Genomic DNA, 22,492 nt, shown 5'->3' with positions numbered 1-22,492 from the left:
CCACAAATAAAAACATCCGACACAGGCTGGCACAATTCTACAGAACTAAAAAAGGACTTTCTCTTTTTGTTTTGTTAGAGTTATTCTGATATTAAAGTTAGAATAAAGGTCAAACTTCTGATGAAAGTTAAAATTTTGAGGAAAAAGTGAGAATTCTGAGATCAAAGGCAGAGTAATGAGAAAAAGATTTAACGTTTTCTTTTCAGTAGTCTTCAAAATGTTTCTCCATCACAAACTCCCAAATCCCAGTTTCCAGTTTTCAGCCATTTTGTGTTAAAAAAAAACTTTTATCATGCAAAAAAATCTAAGAAAATGTTTAACTGGGGGCTTGACTTAATGGTTTGTGCAGTAAATTTTTTTGTGTGTATTTATTTATTAAGAAGCATGAGCACTTATCAAAACACCTAAACAAAGTGAATGTTTTAAAGTGGCCTAGTCAAAGTATGAACTTCAAATTCAACTCAATTGAAACCTTACATGTGTCTGAATTAAAACAATTTTGAAAGAAGAAATGAAGCAACATAAAAGACTCACAAACACCTGTGAGTCTTTTCAAAGTTCTCCGTTTGACTTTCACTTTTTTAATGAGTACATTTAAACTAATGAGGTACTCGTATACTAAAATAAATACAAGTAATTCGTTTAGGGGGAATTACTTTTTAACTTAAGCTCAGGTTTAGTTTAAAACAGAATCTAAAGTAAAAAATAGAGAATATACGGCATAAATACTCTTAAAAGTAAGATTTTTCCAAAAAGTTACTCAGGTAAATGTAACTAGTTACTACCCAACTCTGTTGCCTTTGCTTTAGTCTTACCTCAGATCCCCCAGAGTCTGAGCAGCCAGACTGACATTTGGTAGAATAAAAATAAAAAAACATTAAGAAATGAAACTAAATAAAATAATCAAAGAAATGAGACAGTAATTAAAGAAAACGAAGAGCTCAGTGATCTTCTCACCTTAGAGTCCTGAGACTGAAGGCGGTGAAGATTTAAACCAAAGGAACCAAACAAAGACGGTTATTTTAAAACATAAAGACCACGAAAAAGAGCGAAACTGAAAGCAGGTTTTTATTTTCTGCTGCTTCCTACCCACCATGCCGTCTTCGCCTTCATTATCGCTAACGGCCTGCTGGCGACGAGCGAACGGGAAATATCGGGGAATAACAGGGAATAACGGGGAATAACAGAAAATAACGAGGAATAACGGGAAATAACGGAGAATAACGGGGAATAACGGAAAATAATGAGGAATAACAGAAAATAACGGGGAATAACGGGAAATATCGGGGAATAACGGGGAATAACAGAAAATAACGAGGAATAACAGAAAATAACGAGGAATAACGGAAAATATCGGGGAATAACAGAAAATAACAAGGAATAACGGGAAATATCGGGGAATAACAGAAAATAACGGGGAATAACGGGAAATAACGGAGAATAAAGGGGAATAACGAGGAATAACAGGGAATAACAGAGAATAACAGGGAATAACGGGAAATAACGGAGAATAACGGGAAATATCGGGAAATAACAGGGAATAACGGGAAATAACGGAGAATAACGGGAAATATCGGGGAATAACAGAAAATAACGGGGAATAACGGGAAATAACGGAGAATAAAGGGGAATAACGAGGAATAACAGAGAATAACAGGGAATAACGGGAAATAACAGGAAATAACGGGGAATAACGGAGAATAAAGGGGAATAACAGAAAATAACGGAAATAATGCGAGATTTAAACAGAGACAAATGAAAACAGACAAAGAAACGTAAATATAGAGGAATGAGTCCATGTGGAGATCTGATGAGTAACAGAGGTTAAATTCATCCATCCATCAGTTCATCCATCCATTGCTACATCCATCCTTCTGTCCATCCATCCATCCTATTATTTATTACATCTTCAGAGGAGAAGAATAATCTAGATTAGCTCTTTTATAACGAATTAAAACTATTTTATTAATTAGACGGGCAACAGTTTAATGCAGTAACCAGTTTATGTCACCAGGTGGCATAGTTGAGTCATGAGGGGAATGTAACCTGAACTACATTCATGATGACATGAAATGTTGGAAATACGATGGAAATGTTTAAATAAACCAAGATTGCATCAACAGTGTAGCTGTTTTGATTTAGGTTTTCTGATCTTGAAGCATATTTTCTTCTCATTTATGTAACAAAAACCTTGAACTTGGTAGCGTTTAAGGAGATGTAAAGTTTCCATTGTGACTGTGTTCATTCAGAGCACTTGGCTCTAATTTTGATTCACAATGAATAAAAACGTTGGTTTTTCACAGGCGTCCCTGAGCTCCACCTCGTAGGTCACCTTTGACCTTATGGAGTAAAAATAGCAACACTCCTCATTATTAATATGCTTCTGGACAGGATTAATATGAAATATATATAATAGGTTTGACCCATGGAGCAAAACGTTTTAGCTTAAGAACAAAGGATGTACATCTTTATCTCTGACTGTATCGGCAATTTAAAAACTGGTTTTAAATAATAAAACAACAAATTTAACATATTTACTAAAAAAATGATAATACATATATATTTATATATATTATATATTTGTGTAATTTTAAATTAAAACTGCATCTTGATGTTCTTATTGATAAAAGTTGTGTTTTCTGATCATCCTGCTTTGAAAAAAACGATTCAAATAAATAATTAAAACTCCAAATTAATAATTTTATGTAAACTTCTGACAACTGTACCTTCATATAACATTTCAAACACAAAATGAAAAACTCAGTTTATCCATAAAACCCACCTCTTCATCGCATTCGTCAGGTTCCTCCTCCTCATTCTCAAGCTTTTTGGAAAAACACGCAGCAATGGATCAGTTGGAACGGGAATTTTTTTGGTTTGTTTTTTATTCGTAGGGAAAAGAGGAATTGTCAGAAAGAGGAAGAGGAGTCTAAAAATATCCGAACGTACAGACTGCAGGGAGGGAAAAGGTTTATCTTCCCACTGACAGGAGGAAGGAGGGTGAGAGAAAATTCAGACGTACCCTCTCCTCCTCAGCTGTTAACTGCACAGGAGCAAAGAATCAGCATTACTTCTGACATAAAGTTACTATTTTAAACCTCCAGCTTTCATATTTATGCTAACAAGACTTAAAATTATGAAAAGTTTTCTTCACCTTGATATCCGAAGAAGAGATTAGCATTTTCTCTGAACATTCAAAGCTTCACTGCAAAAACACAAAAACTTTCCACATATTTTCGTTTAGTTTTTAGTGTAAACATCTTAATACATTTGAATTAAGACAAAACTAACTTAGGAGGTTGTTTTAGGTCAGTAATTCCTTAAGAATTATAAAAAGTACTACTTCCACTTTTGTCTTATTTCAAGTGTACTAAGATATTTTCACTAGAAACTAGACTAAAACACTTGGTAAAATTTTGAGGATTTGCAGTGTAACACCTGCTGACCAATAGTGGGCACACTTCCACTGATCCGCTAATTTTGCATTTAGCGCCTTAGTATTTTTGCTAACATTGAAAAACATTTAGCGCACTTAGCCTCCCATAAATAATGTTTTCTGGATAAACCCTAAACCGCTAATTTATTTGGCTATTTTGTAAACTTTCAGCTAAATAAAGTTTGATGTTTCGGTTATCAATTATTAGTAATACATTGTTCCCACAGGAACCGCCATCTTGGTAGGCTGCATGTCCGTCTTAGCTTGCAGATAAAAGCTATATTAGCTAAGCTAATTTTGCTAGTTCTGCAGTAAGCACTACAGTAAATATCACTGATATTTATCTTAGTATTACACAGATGGAGTCAAAAAAGTAATTTAATAATTCCTCCAGTGAAATCTGGATTTGAAGAAGACATTCAAGTCGTTTCAGATCTGTGAGTTAATGGTAGCAAAGGATTGTGTTGTTACCTGTTTTGCTCCCATTGACTCGAACATCTTCTCCAGCAGGACCCTCATCTGCTGGACGTTGTTCATCAACACACAGGGCTGCAGCAAAACACAAGAGACGACTGATTTAGAAAAAAAATAACAAAAATAGACCAATCAAGTGATCAAGGCAAAGGAAAAAGAATAAAATCAGGTTAATTTGAGCTCAAAGAACCACAAATGTTATAGTTTTATAACAGAAGCTACTCACTATCTTCTCCTTCTCACAGTAGGATGGAAAGCTCTTGGCCAGAACCGCACAGTACTGCAGCAGAACCTTGGTGATGGTCTGTGGAAACCCGAAAAACAAGAGAAAACACTTTGAAAACACACTACTGGAGATTCTAAATGTTGGCATCTTTTCCTTTCAGAAAATAATAACGCTGCTTCATAAAGCTTGATTTTTTTCATCCAATCAGCAGGTTCCTTGGAAGAAAAGGAGCCAATCACAAGCAACAAGTCCAAATATTCCAGGAAGCGAAATAACAAAACAAAACTATACATAGTACACTAGAATTTTGCAGCCTAATACAGAGTAGTTAAGCAAACAAATACGTTTACTTTGTGCATTTCAGGAAACATTTCTATAATTCTTGATCTTTTCTGTGACGCTGCTCAGTTCTGCCTACTTTGAGCTTCTTTCAGAATGATGATTTTAGGGGATCTGTCACTTTAAATTCAAATGAGCTGCTCAACTCAGCCTTTAAACTTGCACATGAAAATGGCAACAAACAAATGCGCAAACCGTACATCTTTGAAAAGCATAAGTGGAGCCTCCTTCACAGCCAACAAGAATGCAGCAAGCATTTCCTGGATAGTAAGTCGACAACAAAACACTTTTCTTTTCCAGTAGCCATTGTGCAGCGTACCAGCTGACTAAGCATGCTGGAGCTCAGCTGGGGTTTCTAGGTAACAGACTGGGCTTCGCTGGGGTTGCTAGGTAACGGGCATTGCCTTCTGATTTGTGATGTTACATTCCAGCAGTTTTTGAAACGGCTCATTTTCCAGACACCAATAAGAATTATAAACTTATTGACAAATGAAACCCATGTGGGTGGTTATTTCTAAGTGGTTGGTCTGTTTTTAGAAGCAGTAAAAACCCAAATGGAAGAATTCAAACATGGAAAATGTGAATTTTGCAAAATAGACCCCCTTTAAACACCAACATCTACTCCTTAGATTCTGAATTAATTAATGTTTTCTGTGTGTTTTCTTCTTTTCTTTCTAACTACTATAATTTATTTTGTTCTTTCGGTGCATCCTGTTTTAAAATGCTGTATAAATAAACAATGTGAACACTGAACTTTTCTAAGCTAAAAAGCCAATAAGTTATTGGAGCAGCATGAGGTTATTTTGACTTTTGAACAGATCCAGACTCCATATTATCCCAGAAATAACTCTTAGACAGCAAAGAAAAAAGCTCGGATGCTTATCCAAAGTTGTTTTTTGTTATAAAAATGCAGATTTCAGAATAAAACATTCAAACAAAAGGTCAAGAAAATGTTAACGAACGAGGTTGCACAGAACACTCTCTCCTGGTGAGAAATCCTAAATGTCACATTTGTTTACGCCCAAACCTCCGTCAGCCACATTTTTAAGAAGTCAGCGGTTTAATTTACGAGTTAAGATGGGAGCTTATGGACAGGAAGGACCAAAGTTGTGCCGTTTTCCCCTCAGAGAGTCCAGAACTCGCTGTGACAGATTTCCCAGCTTTCTGCTGACTCAGCTGGACGGCGGGCTCATGCATTAAACATTTGAGCCGTTAACAGCCTGCAGTACGTCCCTCCGTCTGTATGTCTGTCTGTCTGTCTGTCTGTCCAGTTAGACCTCCCTGCTGCTGTCTCTGCTGTCATAAAGATGAATAACTACTGTTATCTAGATGAGGGTAAGAGAGACAATGCTGATGGAACTAGTGACAAAAAACGTTTGCAAAGCAAATCAGAGACAAAAAGGGATAAACAAACAGGGGGATTTTAAAAAAACATAAGTGGAACGGAATAAAGAGAGAAGTCATTCACTGGCAGGGGACAGAGCGATGGCTACATTAGCCCTTCTTTACGTAATGAGTCCCACATCGATCCAGCCTTAAGGGCCATTAGTTTTAATGGAAATGCCTAAAAGATGTGAAACTACAGTACATCCGAGTACAACAGAAATGTTAAACTGTTGGTTTGGGTATTTTACATGAACAACTGATGTGAGGAGGTGAAAAATAACCATAATCTGCAGCAGGGGAGCAATTTTAGGCGAAAAAATCAACACACCTCTTCGTCAGAGGTGATTGGAGAGAGCCCACTCTTAAAGGGGGCAAAATTCACTTTTTGAAAGTTTTTATGTTTCCATTTCAGTCTCAAATGCTTCTAAACACAAACCAAGCGCTTAAAAAAGAAAAACAAAAACATGCAGTCATTTTCTGGCAAAAACTTTGTGTTTTCTGGTGTCTGGAAAAAGAGCTGTTTCAAAAACCTCCTGGTTATTAAGTCATAATCGAGCCTTACCTAGCAACCCCAGCCTAGCCCAGCCCGTCACCTAGCAACCAAAAGCAGATCTCCAACATGTTTGGTCAGCTGGTTTTACTTGTATGCGCTGTACAATGGCTGCTGGAAAAGATAAGTGTTTAGTTGGTGACTTACCATTCAGAAACCACTTAATGCATTGTTGTTGGTTGTGCAGGAGGCTCCACTTCTGCTTGTCAAAGATCTGTGGTTGTTTAATTGCACAATTGTTTGCAGCCATTTTCTCTTGAGAGCGTAAAAGTTGAGGCCAGCAACAGCTTATCGGATTTCAAGTGACAAATGGCCCTAAAGCAACTCAAAATGCCAGAACTGATCAGATTAAAATCTTTTTATCTAATAGTGATTCACGAAAGCATAAAAGGTCACCTTTATCATCATGTGAGCAAATATTTGCTAAATTGGCACAAACTGTTTAAAAAAGGCGCCTGCATGGAGCAAACATTTGCATCATGTTGACACAGACGTCTTTCATGAGTTCAGAATAATAATTTTCAGCCATTATTTAAAGATTTACTGTGTCTGGCTTCTTCAGCAGCAGAATTACCATGAATGCTGTAAAAGTCGGATACAATGTGACTTAATAGACTGCAGACACAATGAAAACAATTGAATATGTGTCCATTTAGCTCCAGATGTGGAAGTGGGACAAATCAAACTTTTTGGGGTGAAAAGATTGAAATTGGGCAATTCAGACTGCCACGAAAAAGTCGAACGCAGGTTGAATTTGGGCAAAGAAAAAAGGGAATTGGGTTGCATTTCCCTGCTTGTTATATTTTGCCACAGACAAAAGAAAAATCCTCCAACCGCTAAAAGTTGCAATCTGTGTCTTCTTTTGAAGTTTTTGAGTCATTTCCTTGGTGTAGCGGGGAGGGGAACAGGTTTTTCAAATGGTTTGGTTCATTTGACACAGAGCAGTGTGAAAGTGAACTGCAGCAGCTGAAAATGTAACAAAAGTTGCAATTTTGTCCCCAATCCTGATCCAACACAGCTGGATCAAATGGTTGAATTAACCGTTCAGGGCAGATGCCTGGTAAGGAGCTGGTGATCTGAGCACCGCATGTAAAAGCTGCAGCACTCTATAAGACTGGAGCTGAGCTCAAATCTCATTACCCTCACCTTGGCGAAGCGTCTGTTATACTGGGCCACCACTGTGGGATCGGGACAGTCCAGTTTCTTGATGATCTCAAAGCTCTGGTTGAGCTGAGTGAAGATGTCCACCACTGAACTGGAGAACAGAACGTGCTCCGACGTCTGCTGGAACTGCAGGAAGAGTCAGAAGACGACACATTTCTGTAACTACAGACAAACAGCTGCTCCACATCTGCTCTGAGACAATCTAATCGCTGCACTTACAGTATTGAGTGTCGCTATACAGGAAGTCATCAGATGGACGGATAAGCTAGCTAAAATGCTAATTGTACCCAGATAATTAGAGAGTCAAATTTCTTTCTTCTGCTGTTGGTTCCTTTCAGTTCTCACAGCAAAAACACAAAATATTACCAATTTTTGGTCCAGATTCTAGTGCAAATATTGTAATACTCTGGAAATAAGACAAAGCTAACTTACAAGTAACTTTTCAGCACAATATATGAGATTGTTTTAAGAAAATAATTCTTTAATATTGATAAATTAAAAAGCAATGGTTTGTCAAGAAAACTGGCATAAGGGTATGAGATCTTTCCAGGCACACGCAGAAAAAGATGCATAATGGCTTGGAAGAAATAAAGTAATCCTGTAGTTTGATTAAAAGTTAATTAAGTTGAATAAGTCTGAATAATATGAGTATAAGTAATCACTCCATAACTTTCTGCAAAGAATCTCTGATTAATGATCTGTAATGATTTAACTATGTAATGATTATGTTAAGGATTAACAATAAGAAAAAGATGTGATTTATTGTCAATGAATGTGAAGTTGTGATCAATTGAAATCAATTCAAACAGGTTTAACAACAGGCTGAATGTGTTTAATGAGTTATAATAAATGATAGTGAAGTTACAGAAAAGAGAGGAATGCAGAGCCCTGATAACAGGAAATGTCGCAAGCAGTTCTGAACAGATGGCCAGGGCGCACAGGATGGGTGGTGTGGTGAGTTTGGCTGAGGCAACGGAAAAAGGGGAAGTACGGGAATTTCCACTCCGGTCAGCAAAAACAGGTTGGGAAATGTGGGGGCTTTTTCATGAGACACAGCAGATGTGAAGAAAGTCACGTAGACCAAACCTCCCCATACACACACATGGTGGAGAAATGTATAAAAACGGACCGAAAAGAGGGACCAGTTGTTCCCAGTCCGGCGGCGCAGAAGGAGAGACAACTCACAGAGGAGCAGATTGAGCTACGGACCGCACTCCAGAACCACGGGGAAGCCCGGACTTCACACCGCTAAGAAAGGACTGGGTCCCATCGCCCCATCTCTGGTTCTTTATTCGACCGTTGGTCTCGTCTCAACCCAGCAATTTCAAACTCTGCAACAAGACTTGGAGGAAGGACAAAGGTCCCTCAGGGATAAAGAACTGGGTTTTGCAAAAGGATTCAGACCCTTTCTGCTTTGTTTCCTTTCTGAGGGGGGTTTTTCCACACCAGGCAAAGACCTCAACCAAGGACGCAAGAAAATCCTGTTGCCAAAAGATCCACCATCACCGGGGTATGAGTTGAGTCTGCTCATTGAAATTCCATTTCAGAACGTGCGACTTAAATTAGGGAAAGGAGACAGAGTAGTATGATTGTACATGTAAATCTTATTACCCTGTTTATGAATTATATACGATTGATTATTGATTTGTATGTCGCATATCCCTGCTTAAGCTTGCGTAATAAATTTATACTATAAAATTCTAATGAGGTTGGTGGACATTGGAATTAATAGAGTCATTTAATCTTTGTCCAGTTCTTTTAATTAAGGTAAAACTAATGTACATGATTCCAGAAAATAGGAGGCTTCATAATTTCCTTTGGTGAGAGTAAATAATGACCCTGGGACTTACATCTAAGTCACTAAACATAATCTAGCCGGTTCCAAGTGCAAGTTATGATTTAGAAAGTGGGCTACCGTTAACAGAAGTGGTTATTGGAATTATGCAGCTGCGAGGGCTACTCAGCTGATTGTTTCTTAACTGTAAAGGGTCATAACTTCTGGATTGGAGGTAGTTAGAGCTAGACGAATCACTTTCGCCACCAGTTTAAATAGATTATCTCTTATAGAGTACTTTTAGGGTAATACCCAGGTCTCAGAGATTATCCGGACCTGTTAGACGGAGAACTGGTCAGTAGGCAGCCCTGTGGAGTAGTGAGGAGTGGGCGGGGCTGACTATTGCAGGATAACCTTCAGGTTTCATTGGTAGATTATTTCACCTATAATATCAGAAAAATGTTTTGTAAGTAAATCTACCAACAGGACTGGAACTTTTCATCAATATTAAAGAATTATTGACTTAAAACAAATCCTTGTACCTTTCAGAAAAGTTACTTGTAAATTAGTTGTTTCTTATTTAAAGATATTTTCTCTGGAAGCTAGACCAAAAATACTTGGTAAGATTTTGAATTTTTGCAGTGCTCTAACTCTTAAAACATCACAGGTGGTTTTCAAAGAGACTGACGAGATCAATGACATAAAAATGGCATCATATTGTTTCACTTAAAGTATTTTTACTACATCATTATTTAAAGATGATAAGGAAATATGACACGAAAAACAGAGTATTAATTTAAGAAGTTTAATATATACATTTTTATGAAACACTTCTTACTAACTAGTGTCATTTGGTAATTATAAATCAAAGCAAGTGAAAATCTCATGCGGAGTCCCTCAGGGCTCCGTTCTCAGTCCGCTTTTGTTCAGCATCTACACAATTTGACCAGCTCAGATTATGAAGTTCAACATAATCTCTTGTAATATATATTATATATGCTGATGACATACAGTTTTATATTTCCGTGTCACCACTTGAACCAGATATATATATACACCAAATAAAAAGACACTTATACATTTTTCCCTCACTGTCTGCAGTTAAACTTGTCTTGTTTTAGGCAAGTTAGAATTATCCAAATCCCTTGTATTTGTTAAATATCAAAAAACTTTGCGAGACTTTTTTTTAATAGAGATTTATTATTGGATCCATTTATTTGATTGATCATTGATGATTTCACTCTATAAAATGTAATGTTTACTCTCTAATTAGTGACTGCATGTTCTTTGATTTACCTTGTTGCTGAAATGCAACAAGGTAAATAAACTTTATTGATTCATAATGGGTTCAACAAAACAAAATCAAAACCTAAAGTGTTCAGTGTTAAACTTTTCCTTTATTAGAGTGAACTCCAGCCTCTCAATGCCAAAAGGCTCTGAACAAAAAGTGCAGCTTCTGAAGAAACCAAGAGCTCAACAGACAGCGCTTGTCCATCATCCTGTAAAACTGGGTTCTCGGTGGCCAAAAGAAGCGCTGGCAGAACCTGAATCAATAAAACAATCCAGGAGGGAGTCTGTGACCTCGAGGTCATCAGACAGAAGCTGTAAATTAACTGCTTCTGTTCTGCTGCTGAACTCAGGGTCCAATTCAACAATCTGATAAGAAACTCTGAAGAAGACAGTCTCAGTGTCGGTCCAGCTGCCGGAGGCAACGAGAACCAAAACTAACGTGTTTGGTGTGAAAACTGGATTTGCTTTCAGGGAAATGTCCTGGAAGAATCCTGCTGTTTCTCCCCTCTTTAGATTTATATTTTCATCCATCCCTGTCAGTCTGTCATACGTTCACCTTTAGACACCAGCTTCACACTTAATTTTACTCTCACAAATCAAAAACTGAGACCATTTTGAACTATAATAAGATTAATTTTCTAAACATTTAACAGTGGAGCTGGAATACATTTTAAATATCCAAAATAAGTAAACAAAACATCCAAAACAACAGTAATTAAAATGGATTATGAAGTTTCTGTAACCAATAATAACAGGCAAAAGAGGCAGGTAGTGCTGCTGTTTGCAGCGTTTTGCAGACTTTTCAACAACATTAAAAGGAGAGCATCTCTTTAACAACTGTTGTTCTAACGAATATTATCACACTCATTTTAATTTATCATTCCATTAATTGATTTATTGCTTATTGTGACAGGCTAAGTCACAATAAGATCTGGAATGATCAAAATTAGAACTACTTTTTTAAAGTTTGTTAGTGTATCAGTTTTTCTGACCCCTAGATTAATTTATTTGATTAAAAAACTTGAGTGTTTAAGCTTCACCGCACTGAGTTTTGCAGTAAGAAGCGACATGCATGAGGTCAACCTTGTGGTTCAGTTCGTAGGACGGAAACATTGTTGAATTACAGTTTGTGGAGCAAGTTAAATGTTTGAATTAGTTATAGTTGCTTTTTGTTAAATGAAAACTCACCCCTTCTCTCTTGTCTCTCTCCAGAGCTCCGGACATGAACTCCATCGACACCTCCTCGTTCTCGGCCAACCAGGCCAGAACAAACTGGAGGAACCACCTGCAAAAACGCAGACAGAACAAATGAAAGACGTCTCACCACCTTTACTAATAAAGATGTCCTGAAGAAAGGGGGGAACCTTCCCAACCTACCACCAGGTAGAAAGAAAGGTTGATCCATTGAAAGAAAATTATGACGCTGCAGTGATATTTTGCTAAAGTGGACATGTTATGCAAAATTCACATTTTTATACTTCCATCGGGGTTTGTACTGCTTCTAATATCAACCCAAGTGCTTAAAAAACCCCACAAAGCCATTTTTGGTAATAGGTTTATGTTTTTTAGAGCCTAGGAAGTGAGCCATTTCAGAAAACTCTGGAGTGTAAATGCGCCGTTACCTAGCAACCCCAACAGAATTCCGCCCGTCACCTAGCAACCCAATCTGAGCTCCAGCTTGTTTGGTCAGCTGATTTTATCACTGCATGCGCTGTACAATGGCTGCTGGAAAAGACAAGCGTTTTGTTGTTGGCTTGCCTTTCAGAAACCGTTTGCAAAATTCACATTTTACACATTTTTATTACTTTAATTTGAGTTTCAACTGCTTATGAAAACAGTTTAACTGCTTAAAAAAACAAACAAACAAACACCCAGTTATTTTGTTTTTGGTAATAAGTTAATGTTTTTTTTGGTTTCTGGAAAATGAGTCACTTCAAAATCTTGAAGTGATTTATGTTGCATGAGTAACATCACAAATCAGCAGAAACTGCCTCTCACCTAGTGGAGATGCTAGGTAACCATATTGGTTTGGCTTGTAAACCCAGTCAAGCCAAGTTGGTTACTAAGAACCCCAAACTGAGCTCCACTACATTTGGGCAGCTGGTTTTTAACATATATATTTTATACAATGGCTGCTGGAAAAGACAAATGTTTGTTGTTGACTTACCATTTAGAAACCACTTTCTCCATTCTTGTTGATTGTGCAGAAGGCTCTACTTCTGCTTTTCAAAGCAGTACTGATGTACATTGTGCATCTGTTTGCAGCCAATTTCACTTGCAAGTGTAACGTTGAGTTTGGGTTTTTGATTTAAAGTGACCAAGAGGCCCTAAAACAGCTCAAAATGGCAGAACTGAGCAGATAAGTCTCTTTCACAATGATTTTGTGCAAAAAAATGTCTGAACATGATTTTTAAACCCCCATAAACCTATCCTAACCTATTTAAAGAGGCATAAGAGGACAATCTTTAATGTCGTACTCTTCACCCAGTCTAAAGAAGTTGTTGAAATGGCTAAAGACTTTAGCACTGTGTGACATCTGCTATTCAGTAGCTCAGTATTTCCTGTAGTTTGGGAAGGAGCATTGATAGAAGTGGAGAAAGACAAAAGCTAGTAGGGCAAACATTTGCTTAGTTCAGAGTGAATTCAAACCCAGAACCATCTTGTAGCGAGGCAGCAGCAGTGCTAACAGCCGCTCCACTGTGTAGCTCGATACGCAGCACATTGGGGACAAAGTAAACAATCGATCAGAAATCGATGGGGAGGAGCTTCCCTTTGAAATAGGGGGAAAGGAAGAGCGTCTTACGCGGAGTATTCAGGCACAGCGTCTGCGAAGGCGGGCAGCTCCTTCACGTACTCGTTGTACAGCCACTTGACTTTGAAGTGCAGGTTCATGTAGTCTGAAGACTTACACAGCTTATGGTTCTCATGCTCTGAGAAAGAAAAACAGAAAAATTATACAGATTAAACAAAGAAAACAGCTTAAAGCTGCAGCAAAAGACCTGTTTTTATCAGAACCAATCCATATAAATTAACCCCGTCAGACCTGACGTGATATATTTCTGGGATTTTGTCATTTCAATGATTTTTGATACTGACTAGATTCTTATTAATATTGCATTGCAATGAAAGGTGGAGGAGTAAGTGTCTATTTTCCATCAAAAATATAAATTAAATTCATGGCAGCCTATCAAACTTGGTCTTGTGATTTTATATATTTTCAGTGATATTATGTGAAGTTATTTTGAAAGTATTTTCCATCATTAAAGTGCAGGATGATTTTAAAAGTTAAATGGACATCAAGAATCAGGGTATATTAGGCAACATTTAATTATTTAGGGTTGCCATGCAAACAGAAAAAGTATCTATAAACATTTTATAGCTCATTTGTGGTTTCCCAATCTTTTTATTTTGTTTCATTTTTTAAATTTTAGATATAAATGTTGCCTTTCTTGAACTGCTTATAATTTTTTATTGTTTTTCTTTATTTTAATGCTAAAGTGGAGCAAAAATGTGTTGTTTTTTTTATTTGCTTAGTTGATAAAAATCAGGTTGAAAGGATTAAACAGGTGTTGTTGCTGGTTGAATTAAAATAGTTCTGCAAAGAAAAGTGGGCCAAAATTCCTCAACAGTAATAGAAAAACTTATTGCCTATTATTGGAAATGCTTAATGGAGTTGTTGCCACCAAGAGTACAATAGAGGAAAATTATTTTTTCAGATAAAACCTGGTTGGATTTTATTCTTTTTTTCCCTTAAGAAGTAAAATCAATTTAAAAACAGCCTTCTGTATCAACGTTAACTCTGATATAAAATTGGTGTTTGATCATCTAAAACATGTAAATGGGACAAAAAAGCAGAGTAATAAAAATCTGTTTCAGTTTTTTTCTAAGGCTCTGTAATTACTGGTTTGAACAAACAAGAATAGAGTTTTATCATTTTTAATATAACGCTAATCTGTTTATCTACCTCATTTTTTCTTCAAAACAACATTTTCAAATTGAAATATTGAAGAAAAGACAAGATTACTAGAATTTCTTGAGATAAATGAACAGCCTACTCTTTAATTCAGATTTGCTCTAAGGTATGTTCCTGTTCAAACAACATAAATCTGATTTATAAACACTGAGAGCTGCTGCAAACAGTAACAGCAAAATAAAAATCACACACAAGTTTTTATTTATAAAGACTTTGTTTTGGACTTTCATTCATCTTATGCCAAACCACCAACACTTAGCCTAAGCTAACCAATACGATTACATTCCTAACTCTAACCCGAGCTTAAAGATGTAAAATGTAACTTTTAGAAAAATATATATTTTTAAAATATTGAAAGTTTCACCATGTCGGGACATTATTATATGAGACAGGTAATCTGTGAAAAGATTTAGCGCCTCTGTTTTCTCCCAGTGCTAACTGGAAATAAACAATCAGAGCAGGTCTTAGCACTGTCAATCACCATCCATGTGCTGCTGCTCATCCCCTAACCTGTTTTTCTCTCCTAGCATAGCCTGTTGTGAATGCTAAGGCTGGTTAGCATAGCCACCAATGACGGCAGATAAACAATTTTAGCGTGAAGTTGTTAGCACATTTAGCAGCAAGTACATGAGGTTGATTGACAGCGCTAAGACCTGTGTCCTGGCTCTGATTGGTTGTTTTTGGTCAGGAGCGGTGCATTTCTTCAGACAGCAATAATAGCTTTGGGAGAAGGTGGAGGAGATCGATCTTTCCACAGATTATCTGTCACATGGTGACAGTTTTAACAAATATGTAAAAAAATATTTTTTTAATAAAGGTTGCATGGTGCAGCTTTAATTCACACACCGATCCCTAACTTTAATTCATATTTAGGACATAACTTTAGACCCTAAAAGGCTTAGTTTCCACGGAGCGGTATGACACAGGTTGGTGTGCTTCAGTACGCCATTTTGTCCGTTTCCATTGTAAAAGCGGCATTTTTGTGGAAAAAAATGATAAATGCTAAAACACACACACACGCACACACACACCCCGTCTTACCAGCATAAAAATCAACTCTGCGGATGTGAAATGTGGCAGGAGCTGAGACGGCAACAGAACAATGAGTGAAGCAGAGAGAGTTCAGAGAGTGAGAAGAAAGCGTGATGCATTAACAAACAGAGGAGGATGAATTTATAAAATAACACTGAGATCACACAAATTCAGAACCGGAATAAAAAATATCACTATTTATGAATGATCTAATACTTCAGGATAAAACATGTTGCAGGACTTTCTACAAGTCTCAGTAGAGCTACAGTGAAGGAGCTTTACATTTATAAATAATGTAGGTTGAGGAAAGTTTGACTATTTGCTTCAGGAGTTTGAGAAAACACAGAAAGGTTTTATTTAGTCATATTAAAAATATGTTTTCATGTAGTTTCAACCCATTACAAGGAGATTCTCAAAACAAAGGCACTTTCACTGTGGCCACATGTTGCTGCATGCTGTTGCTGTCAGTTAGCTGCTAGCTGTTAGCATGACAGCTAGGACAACCTAAAAATCTCTACCGCTCATCAAAAAAGAAAAACTAAAAACAACTGCCATGACTTAGTAACAAGAGGAAGGCCACAAACCTTGATTTCTAGGCTAATGCTGCTTAGAAACAATTGTTAGAGGCTAGCTACAAAGATTAGCTAGATAAACAAATACTGCTGGTGCGCTAACCCAGTTAGCATGAACTTGTTAAGCTCTCAGAGTGACTTTCCAAAGAGAAAAAACTCCTAAATATTCTGAATATACATTTTATTTTTCTTAGTTTATTTTTATTTAACCTTTATCTAAACAGATTGTCTATGACGGCCTTTAGGGCCAATATACATAGAAAAAAAAGATTGCATCTCCACCAAAATCTTGGAAATTTTGAGGTTAATCTTAGAAATTTTTGCCTATTCAAACTCAGATATGTTCTTGTTTCTTCTAGAAAATTTGAGATTTCTTTGGCAGAAATGTTCTCCTTTTTTCTATCTACAATGGTTTTCATATTCTGTCTCATTTTTTAAAAAACGTTAAAAAAAAATACGTATTTAATTTGTTTCAAATTTCATTTTAGGGGTTTAATGATAGTAGTCCTTAAAGTTTTGATAAAAACAAATTATTACTTAATTTTTAATCTCTTCTGACTGGTAAAATGACTGACTTGTTTGTTTTTTACATATTTAATTGGAATGCCAATAAGAGAGGAATAACAATATTTAATGTTAGTTTAACAGCAAATAGATCAAGTTAAGCATGTTAACAATTTTGTATGATGATACCCTGAATATGTTGCATAGAAATAGAAACAATGATAAATGCGCTATGATAATATAAACACCTATTGACTATCAGCTACATTGCCTCTAATCTCACCATTGTTCCAGCGATAGTGATCAACTTTATCCAAAACTGAAGGAAATGATGAAGAAGAATGAGAAAAGAGTTGATGGTGTGGATTTAGAGAGAAGGATGGAGATGGTACCAACCACTAAACGTGTTTTTACCTTCCAGAGCATATTTCATGTCCTGAGCAAAGAGAGTCCACATGACCTCAGCGCTGACTTTACCCACGTTGAGTTCCTGAGGAAATCTAAAAGGGTTGGAAAGAAATAGCTGAATGTTGACATGTCTAGGGGTGAACAACTGAAATAGTTTTTGTGTATCTGTGTCACTTTTTGTTCTGAATTGTGTGTGTGTGTGGGTGTGTGTGTGCGTGCGTGCGTGTGTGTGTGTGTGTGTGCGTGTGTGTTGGGATCAAGGTTGTGGAATTCACAGTGTCCCGCTGATCAGGACAGGGAATGTTGCTTTTACTGTGATGCTGATTCATTTTCTTTATTTATGCCATATTTCGGCATTGACTGAGTTTCTGGAAATATAATTTTAACAGTCCCTACATAAGAATCAGACAGAAGTAGAATTCTTTAAGCATCCAGCATGCTGACATGAGTAACTCATCATCAGAGTAGCCAGCATGGCAGAGGATAAAATCATTTTATGTCATCATTGCTGCCATATTTGAGTTACAAAATAATAATCTAAAGACTTCTGATGTAGTCTGATGGACCAACTTTCTCAATAACAAAGTTGAAATGAATGTCAGAAAAATCAAAATTTTTTACTAAATTTTATGCATTAAAATCTTGATGTGCTAATTTGAAGTGACAATAAAGAAATGGAATTTACCTTGATCATGAAAGTGTGTGTAAACCTGTTCAGGTGAATGAAAATGAAGAAAATGTGAGCGCTACTCAAAGCGGTCGGTACTGACTGGTTGATGACGGCCGTGTATGAGTTTTTATCTTCCTCGATGATGGACACGATCAGCGTGATGAGCTTCGGCCAGAAGTCCAGGTTCTGGATGCTCGGGCCTTGCTCTTCATGCTGACTCTCCTCTTTTTTCTCCTTTTCTTCCTCCTCCTCCTCTTCTTCTTCCTCCTCTTCTTCTTCCTCTTCACCATCCTCTGCTTCTCCTTCAGCTTTCTCCTTCTTTTTCTTCTTCTTCTTTTCCTGCTCAGGCTGCAAACAGAAAAATCAATTTGAAAAAATTAGAGTAGTTGAAAAAAGGTGCAATCTTTGTAAAGATGAGATGTTTGGTTAATTTATGCAAAATAAAAAGACAGAGAAACAGGTTTCCACACATTAACAGACACATACTTCAGAGCAAAGTTGTAAAATATTCAGAGGCGCTGATGGTGACTCTTATTAGTCCATTAGTTCGTGGAGCATCCGTGAGAATAAATTTTACTTTACATAATTATCCTTAAATGCATTTAGAAATACTGAAATGCATCAGAAAATTTTCCAAAACCACTGAAGGTTGTAAAAGTGTTTTATTTAATCTGAAAATATAGACAGAAAGGAACAAATTAAGGATTAAAATAGATCATATTATGGATTATAATAGATCTTATTATCTTTTCTCTCATTCTATTATATTTTAATTGTATATTTGATTTTTGTGGTAGAGAAAGATATTTGTGATCATAAGAAATATTACTTATTGTTAATTTAATAAAATAGCATATGTTAATATCAAGAAATATTACACTTTATTATAATAATAATAGCAATGTGAACTTACCTTTAGTAATTGACTAAGTATTAATAAAAATGTTACAAAGACTACTAATTATCTAATTTTGATATTTAATTCTCTTCAGCATCACCACTGTAGCCATAATAGTCATAAACATGATCTTAATAGTATAGTTATTATTATTTGATATAAATTTACATTATTAAAACATCATTTAGGGTAATTTATTAATAAAAAGCAGAAAAAAAATGCTAATTAGAAACTAAAGTAAATAAAAAAGGTATGAAAATACACAACAAGAACAATGTAAAGTAATAACAACCACAACATATGGGCTAAAAAGGTATAAATTTAAAGACAAAAGTAAAAATAAATAAAAATATAAATGAAACTTATATTTTTATATATAAAAAGATTTAATGTAAATATTTGTAAAAATATTTACATTTAATATTCATTTAGACGAACATGTAAATTAATTGGACATATTAATAAATTTATAGTGTCATAAATTATTAGTCTAAACTCTATAAGTCTGATTTATTTTTTATTTTAACAGCTGTACAACCTTCCGGGTCGTATTAAAAGTCGTTCAGTGCGCCAACGGCTCTGCGGATCACAGATGTGAGTAAATGAAGCTGATCGATTAGAAGCTGCAGGCCGACTGAAGCTCACCTGTGGGCCGGCAGGCTGGAACTGGTGGCTGAAGAGCTCCAGACAGTTGTTGAAGATGTATTCGTAGGTGGAGTTCAGGCAGGCCTTGACGCAGTCCCGCACCACGTTGGCGGCTCTGGGCGGACTCGGCAGCTCCAGCACCTGAACATCAGCAGACAGTGAGCGGGAGGACGGGCGGCAGCGAACAGAACCAAACGGAAACACTTCATGAAAAGCAACATGGATGCCCAGGCCTGTCACAATAACTAATGTATGCTGTAAGCATATTTGTTTGCTTAACTTCACTCTATTAGGCTACAAAATTCAAGTGCGTCATGTTCTTTTGTGCTAGTCAACAGAGTCCAGCTGTGTTTAATTCATTCACAGCATGAAGCTTCATACGTTAGATGTTTTTCTGTCACCTTCATCCTGAAGAAGGTGATGCTGGTGAGAAGATCTACTGTCGATTTCAGGTCGCTGAGTCGAGCCTTGTTGCTGGCTGGGAAGTTATTCTGCAAACAAACACACAACATCTCAGGATATCACATTTTATTTAACATTAAAAAAACATCTTTAAGCTTTTTATAGCTGGTAGTGGATAAGATTTATTAAAAGTCGGCTTATATAGTTTTAAATAGCAATTAAATAGTCATTAAATGCATTTTGTTGTGTATTTGCAGCCTCCCAGAGTGCAGAAGAAGTTTTTTCTGTCTTGGTGCTCTGCAGACATCTTTGTTTTGATTTGGGTCATATTTTTCAATCCATTCAGTTTTCTCTATTCCCTATTACGTTTCTTGATCAAAAATGTTACAGCATTTCCTGTAGAAGAACTAAATAAAGTTTTGGACTTCCAGCTAACATGTTCTGAAAATCCAAAAGACTTAGAAACAATGGACACAACAAAGCAAATAACCCTAAAATGATAAACTTTATTATGGCTGAATATGATGAAGTGGAACGCTCTGCAACCTGGAGGGGGTGAGGTGTGAAGTCCCACTTTATATAGACCACAAGAGAATGATTTAAATGTGAAAATTAAGGATTTAAAAGAATGATACGCCCAATTAAATTATCTGAATGCAAGTAAGCAAATGTTTTGGAAGACAATGAGAAACTAGTGGAAACAGGAGAGAAAAATTTGTAGTTTCCAATTTTATATAGATAATTTCAAACTTATGCATTATTTTCCCAGAAACTATTTTCCTTTCTTGCATTAAAACCACTTATTTTCATCTGCTGATGATGCCAAAAGCTTCCACTCACTCTGTACATGGAGAGGTCGATTCTCAAAGAGTTGTGCAGCTGATCCAGAAGCTTCACAAAACGATCCCTCTGTTGGAGGAAAACCAAGAGAAATCACAGAAATGTTTCACGGATTCTTAGAGTTGTTTAGTCTGCAAGGAAAATCCATGCATGAGAAACATTGCAGAAATGCAAAAACAGAAAATATCATGAAAGAAAATCTGCAAAATGCAATTCACATGTAATATTCAGATTATGTAGATATTACAAATAACTCTTTTCTCTACAGATGGGTAACTTCCTTTAGTCTGTTATTTTTACTGAAAGAATCTTAAACATGCAACACTGAACAGCTGCTACTGATAATTTGCAAAGTTAATGTTTAATCAAACACCAGGCAAAAGATTAATTATAAGCAATCAACTTATTTCCACGAGAAAACATAGTAAGAAGCTGTTAGAAACTCAATTAGAAGGAAGCCAATAAAGCTAAAGCATCGGTTACACACGGTATTAATGATGCACATATTAATTTATGATATTATCTTAGTATCACTAATAGTCTGTAGACATTCTCATTATTCCAGATGTAAATAACGCTTAATGAAAAATATACATTAACTTATAAAGGTACAATACTGCTGGGGTACAAAAATGCTGATTACTTTTAATAACGTACAAATTTAACGAGTATATGAAAATATTCCTGCAAGTCACAAATTATGTTAGCAAAAATAAAAAATAGAAAAAAGTGTTACCATTTTGGGGAAATCTAACCCAAAAGATTATTTATGTTCTATAGATCTTACCATACACAGCTCATTTCTCCTTGTTCATTATTGTCACAAATGTGTTGCCGTACTGGTTCATTCTTTTTAGCTTTTTAGTTTATTCTTGATTTCAGTTCTTTTCACTTTTGAATTTATTTTTGTTAGATTATTATCAGGCCTTTCTTCTTTTGTTTTGTAGATCACTTAAGTTCATTTTGTGTTTATTAAAGCCTGAACTTTAACATGTTATCTTTGATTAATTAATTACATAGTTTAATCTCCATGGCAACCATTCAGCTGTGCAAATGCCTTGGTGGAGCTAGCTCCGCCTACGAGGCACAGCTCCTCCCCCATTCAGCTACTTCAGACTAGCCACCACCAATTAGCAAACACCTGGTGAACTCATTAAATTTTTTTTTTATTATTAATCATATTTTTGTTGTTGTTGAATAAATATAATGTTTATTCATTGAATAATTTAGCAACAAAAAGGGTTTTTGAATTGAAAATGTTAACGTATAGTTTCAGATTAAAATGCGATGACAACCCTGCAATTAACTTGGTTAAAAATTTTGATCGTGTCCTGTTTTTGCTTTTGGGTCCTTTCAAACCCTACATATGACACATAAATCAATGTTTATTCTGTTCAATTCACTTGTACTACTGCATCTCACTTACAAAATAGAGCAATGAGGACTGCTCTATTTCTGTGGCAAAGACACAAACTCACAGTTTTTAGGATCACAAACATTAAAGTTTATTTACTCATCTTCAAGTTTATTTACTTGAAGATAATATCCCAAAATGTTCTGATTATGTTTTTGCCATTTGAAAGCAGGTTGATCTCAGTATATGTTCTTAAAAAGCAGGCATAAAGGAGTTGCTGGATCCTCTAACTCGGCTCTCTCGTCTGAATTATGGCCAGCAGCGGTATCCCCAATGCTTATTTTTATCCGCTTTCCTCCACATTGCATTGGCTGCACAAATGTCTCTGCATGGCATGGGGAAGAAAGAACCTGCTGCTTGGAGGGAGAGTTATCTGCCGCGGAGGGAGTCACGACTTGGACAACAAAGTGAGGAACCAGACTGGGTTTTATCTCAGATTACTGGTAAGCCGGGCTTCCACTCTCACTGCTTATGATCTGATTGGTTACAAGACAT

At 36.2% G+C, this 22,492-nt stretch overlaps 1 protein-coding gene across 2 annotated transcripts in view; it reads right to left on the bottom strand.

The window, feature by feature from the left end:
- The window catches only part of LOC116729372 (protein unc-13 homolog B-like), a 141,376-nt gene that overhangs the window by 18,117 nt on the left and 100,767 nt on the right, over positions 1-22,492 (bottom strand). For both annotated transcript variants that reach the window (XM_032577858.1, XM_032577857.1), the window contains 10 exons: positions 20,584-20,652; positions 19,743-19,832; positions 19,342-19,482; positions 17,899-18,146; positions 17,135-17,220; positions 13,443-13,569; positions 11,828-11,924; positions 7,558-7,701; positions 4,137-4,214; positions 3,908-3,985 (listed from right to left, as the gene is read on the bottom strand). In XM_032577858.1, the coding sequence (XP_032433749.1) occupies positions 3,908-3,985; positions 4,137-4,214; positions 7,558-7,701; positions 11,828-11,924; positions 13,443-13,569; positions 17,135-17,220; positions 17,899-18,146; positions 19,342-19,482; positions 19,743-19,832; positions 20,584-20,652 (1,158 nt within the window). The remainder of the gene's footprint in view (positions 1-3,907; positions 3,986-4,136; positions 4,215-7,557; positions 7,702-11,827; positions 11,925-13,442; positions 13,570-17,134; positions 17,221-17,898; positions 18,147-19,341; positions 19,483-19,742; positions 19,833-20,583; positions 20,653-22,492) is intronic.

This window comes from Xiphophorus hellerii, chromosome 12 (genome assembly GCF_003331165.1).
Source record: "Xiphophorus hellerii strain 12219 chromosome 12, Xiphophorus_hellerii-4.1, whole genome shotgun sequence".
In the NCBI taxonomy this organism is placed as follows: Eukaryota; Metazoa; Chordata; class Actinopteri; order Cyprinodontiformes; family Poeciliidae; genus Xiphophorus; species Xiphophorus hellerii.
The sequence above is the reverse complement of the archived record's forward strand: the minus strand, read 5'-3'. Positions and strand labels throughout refer to the sequence as shown.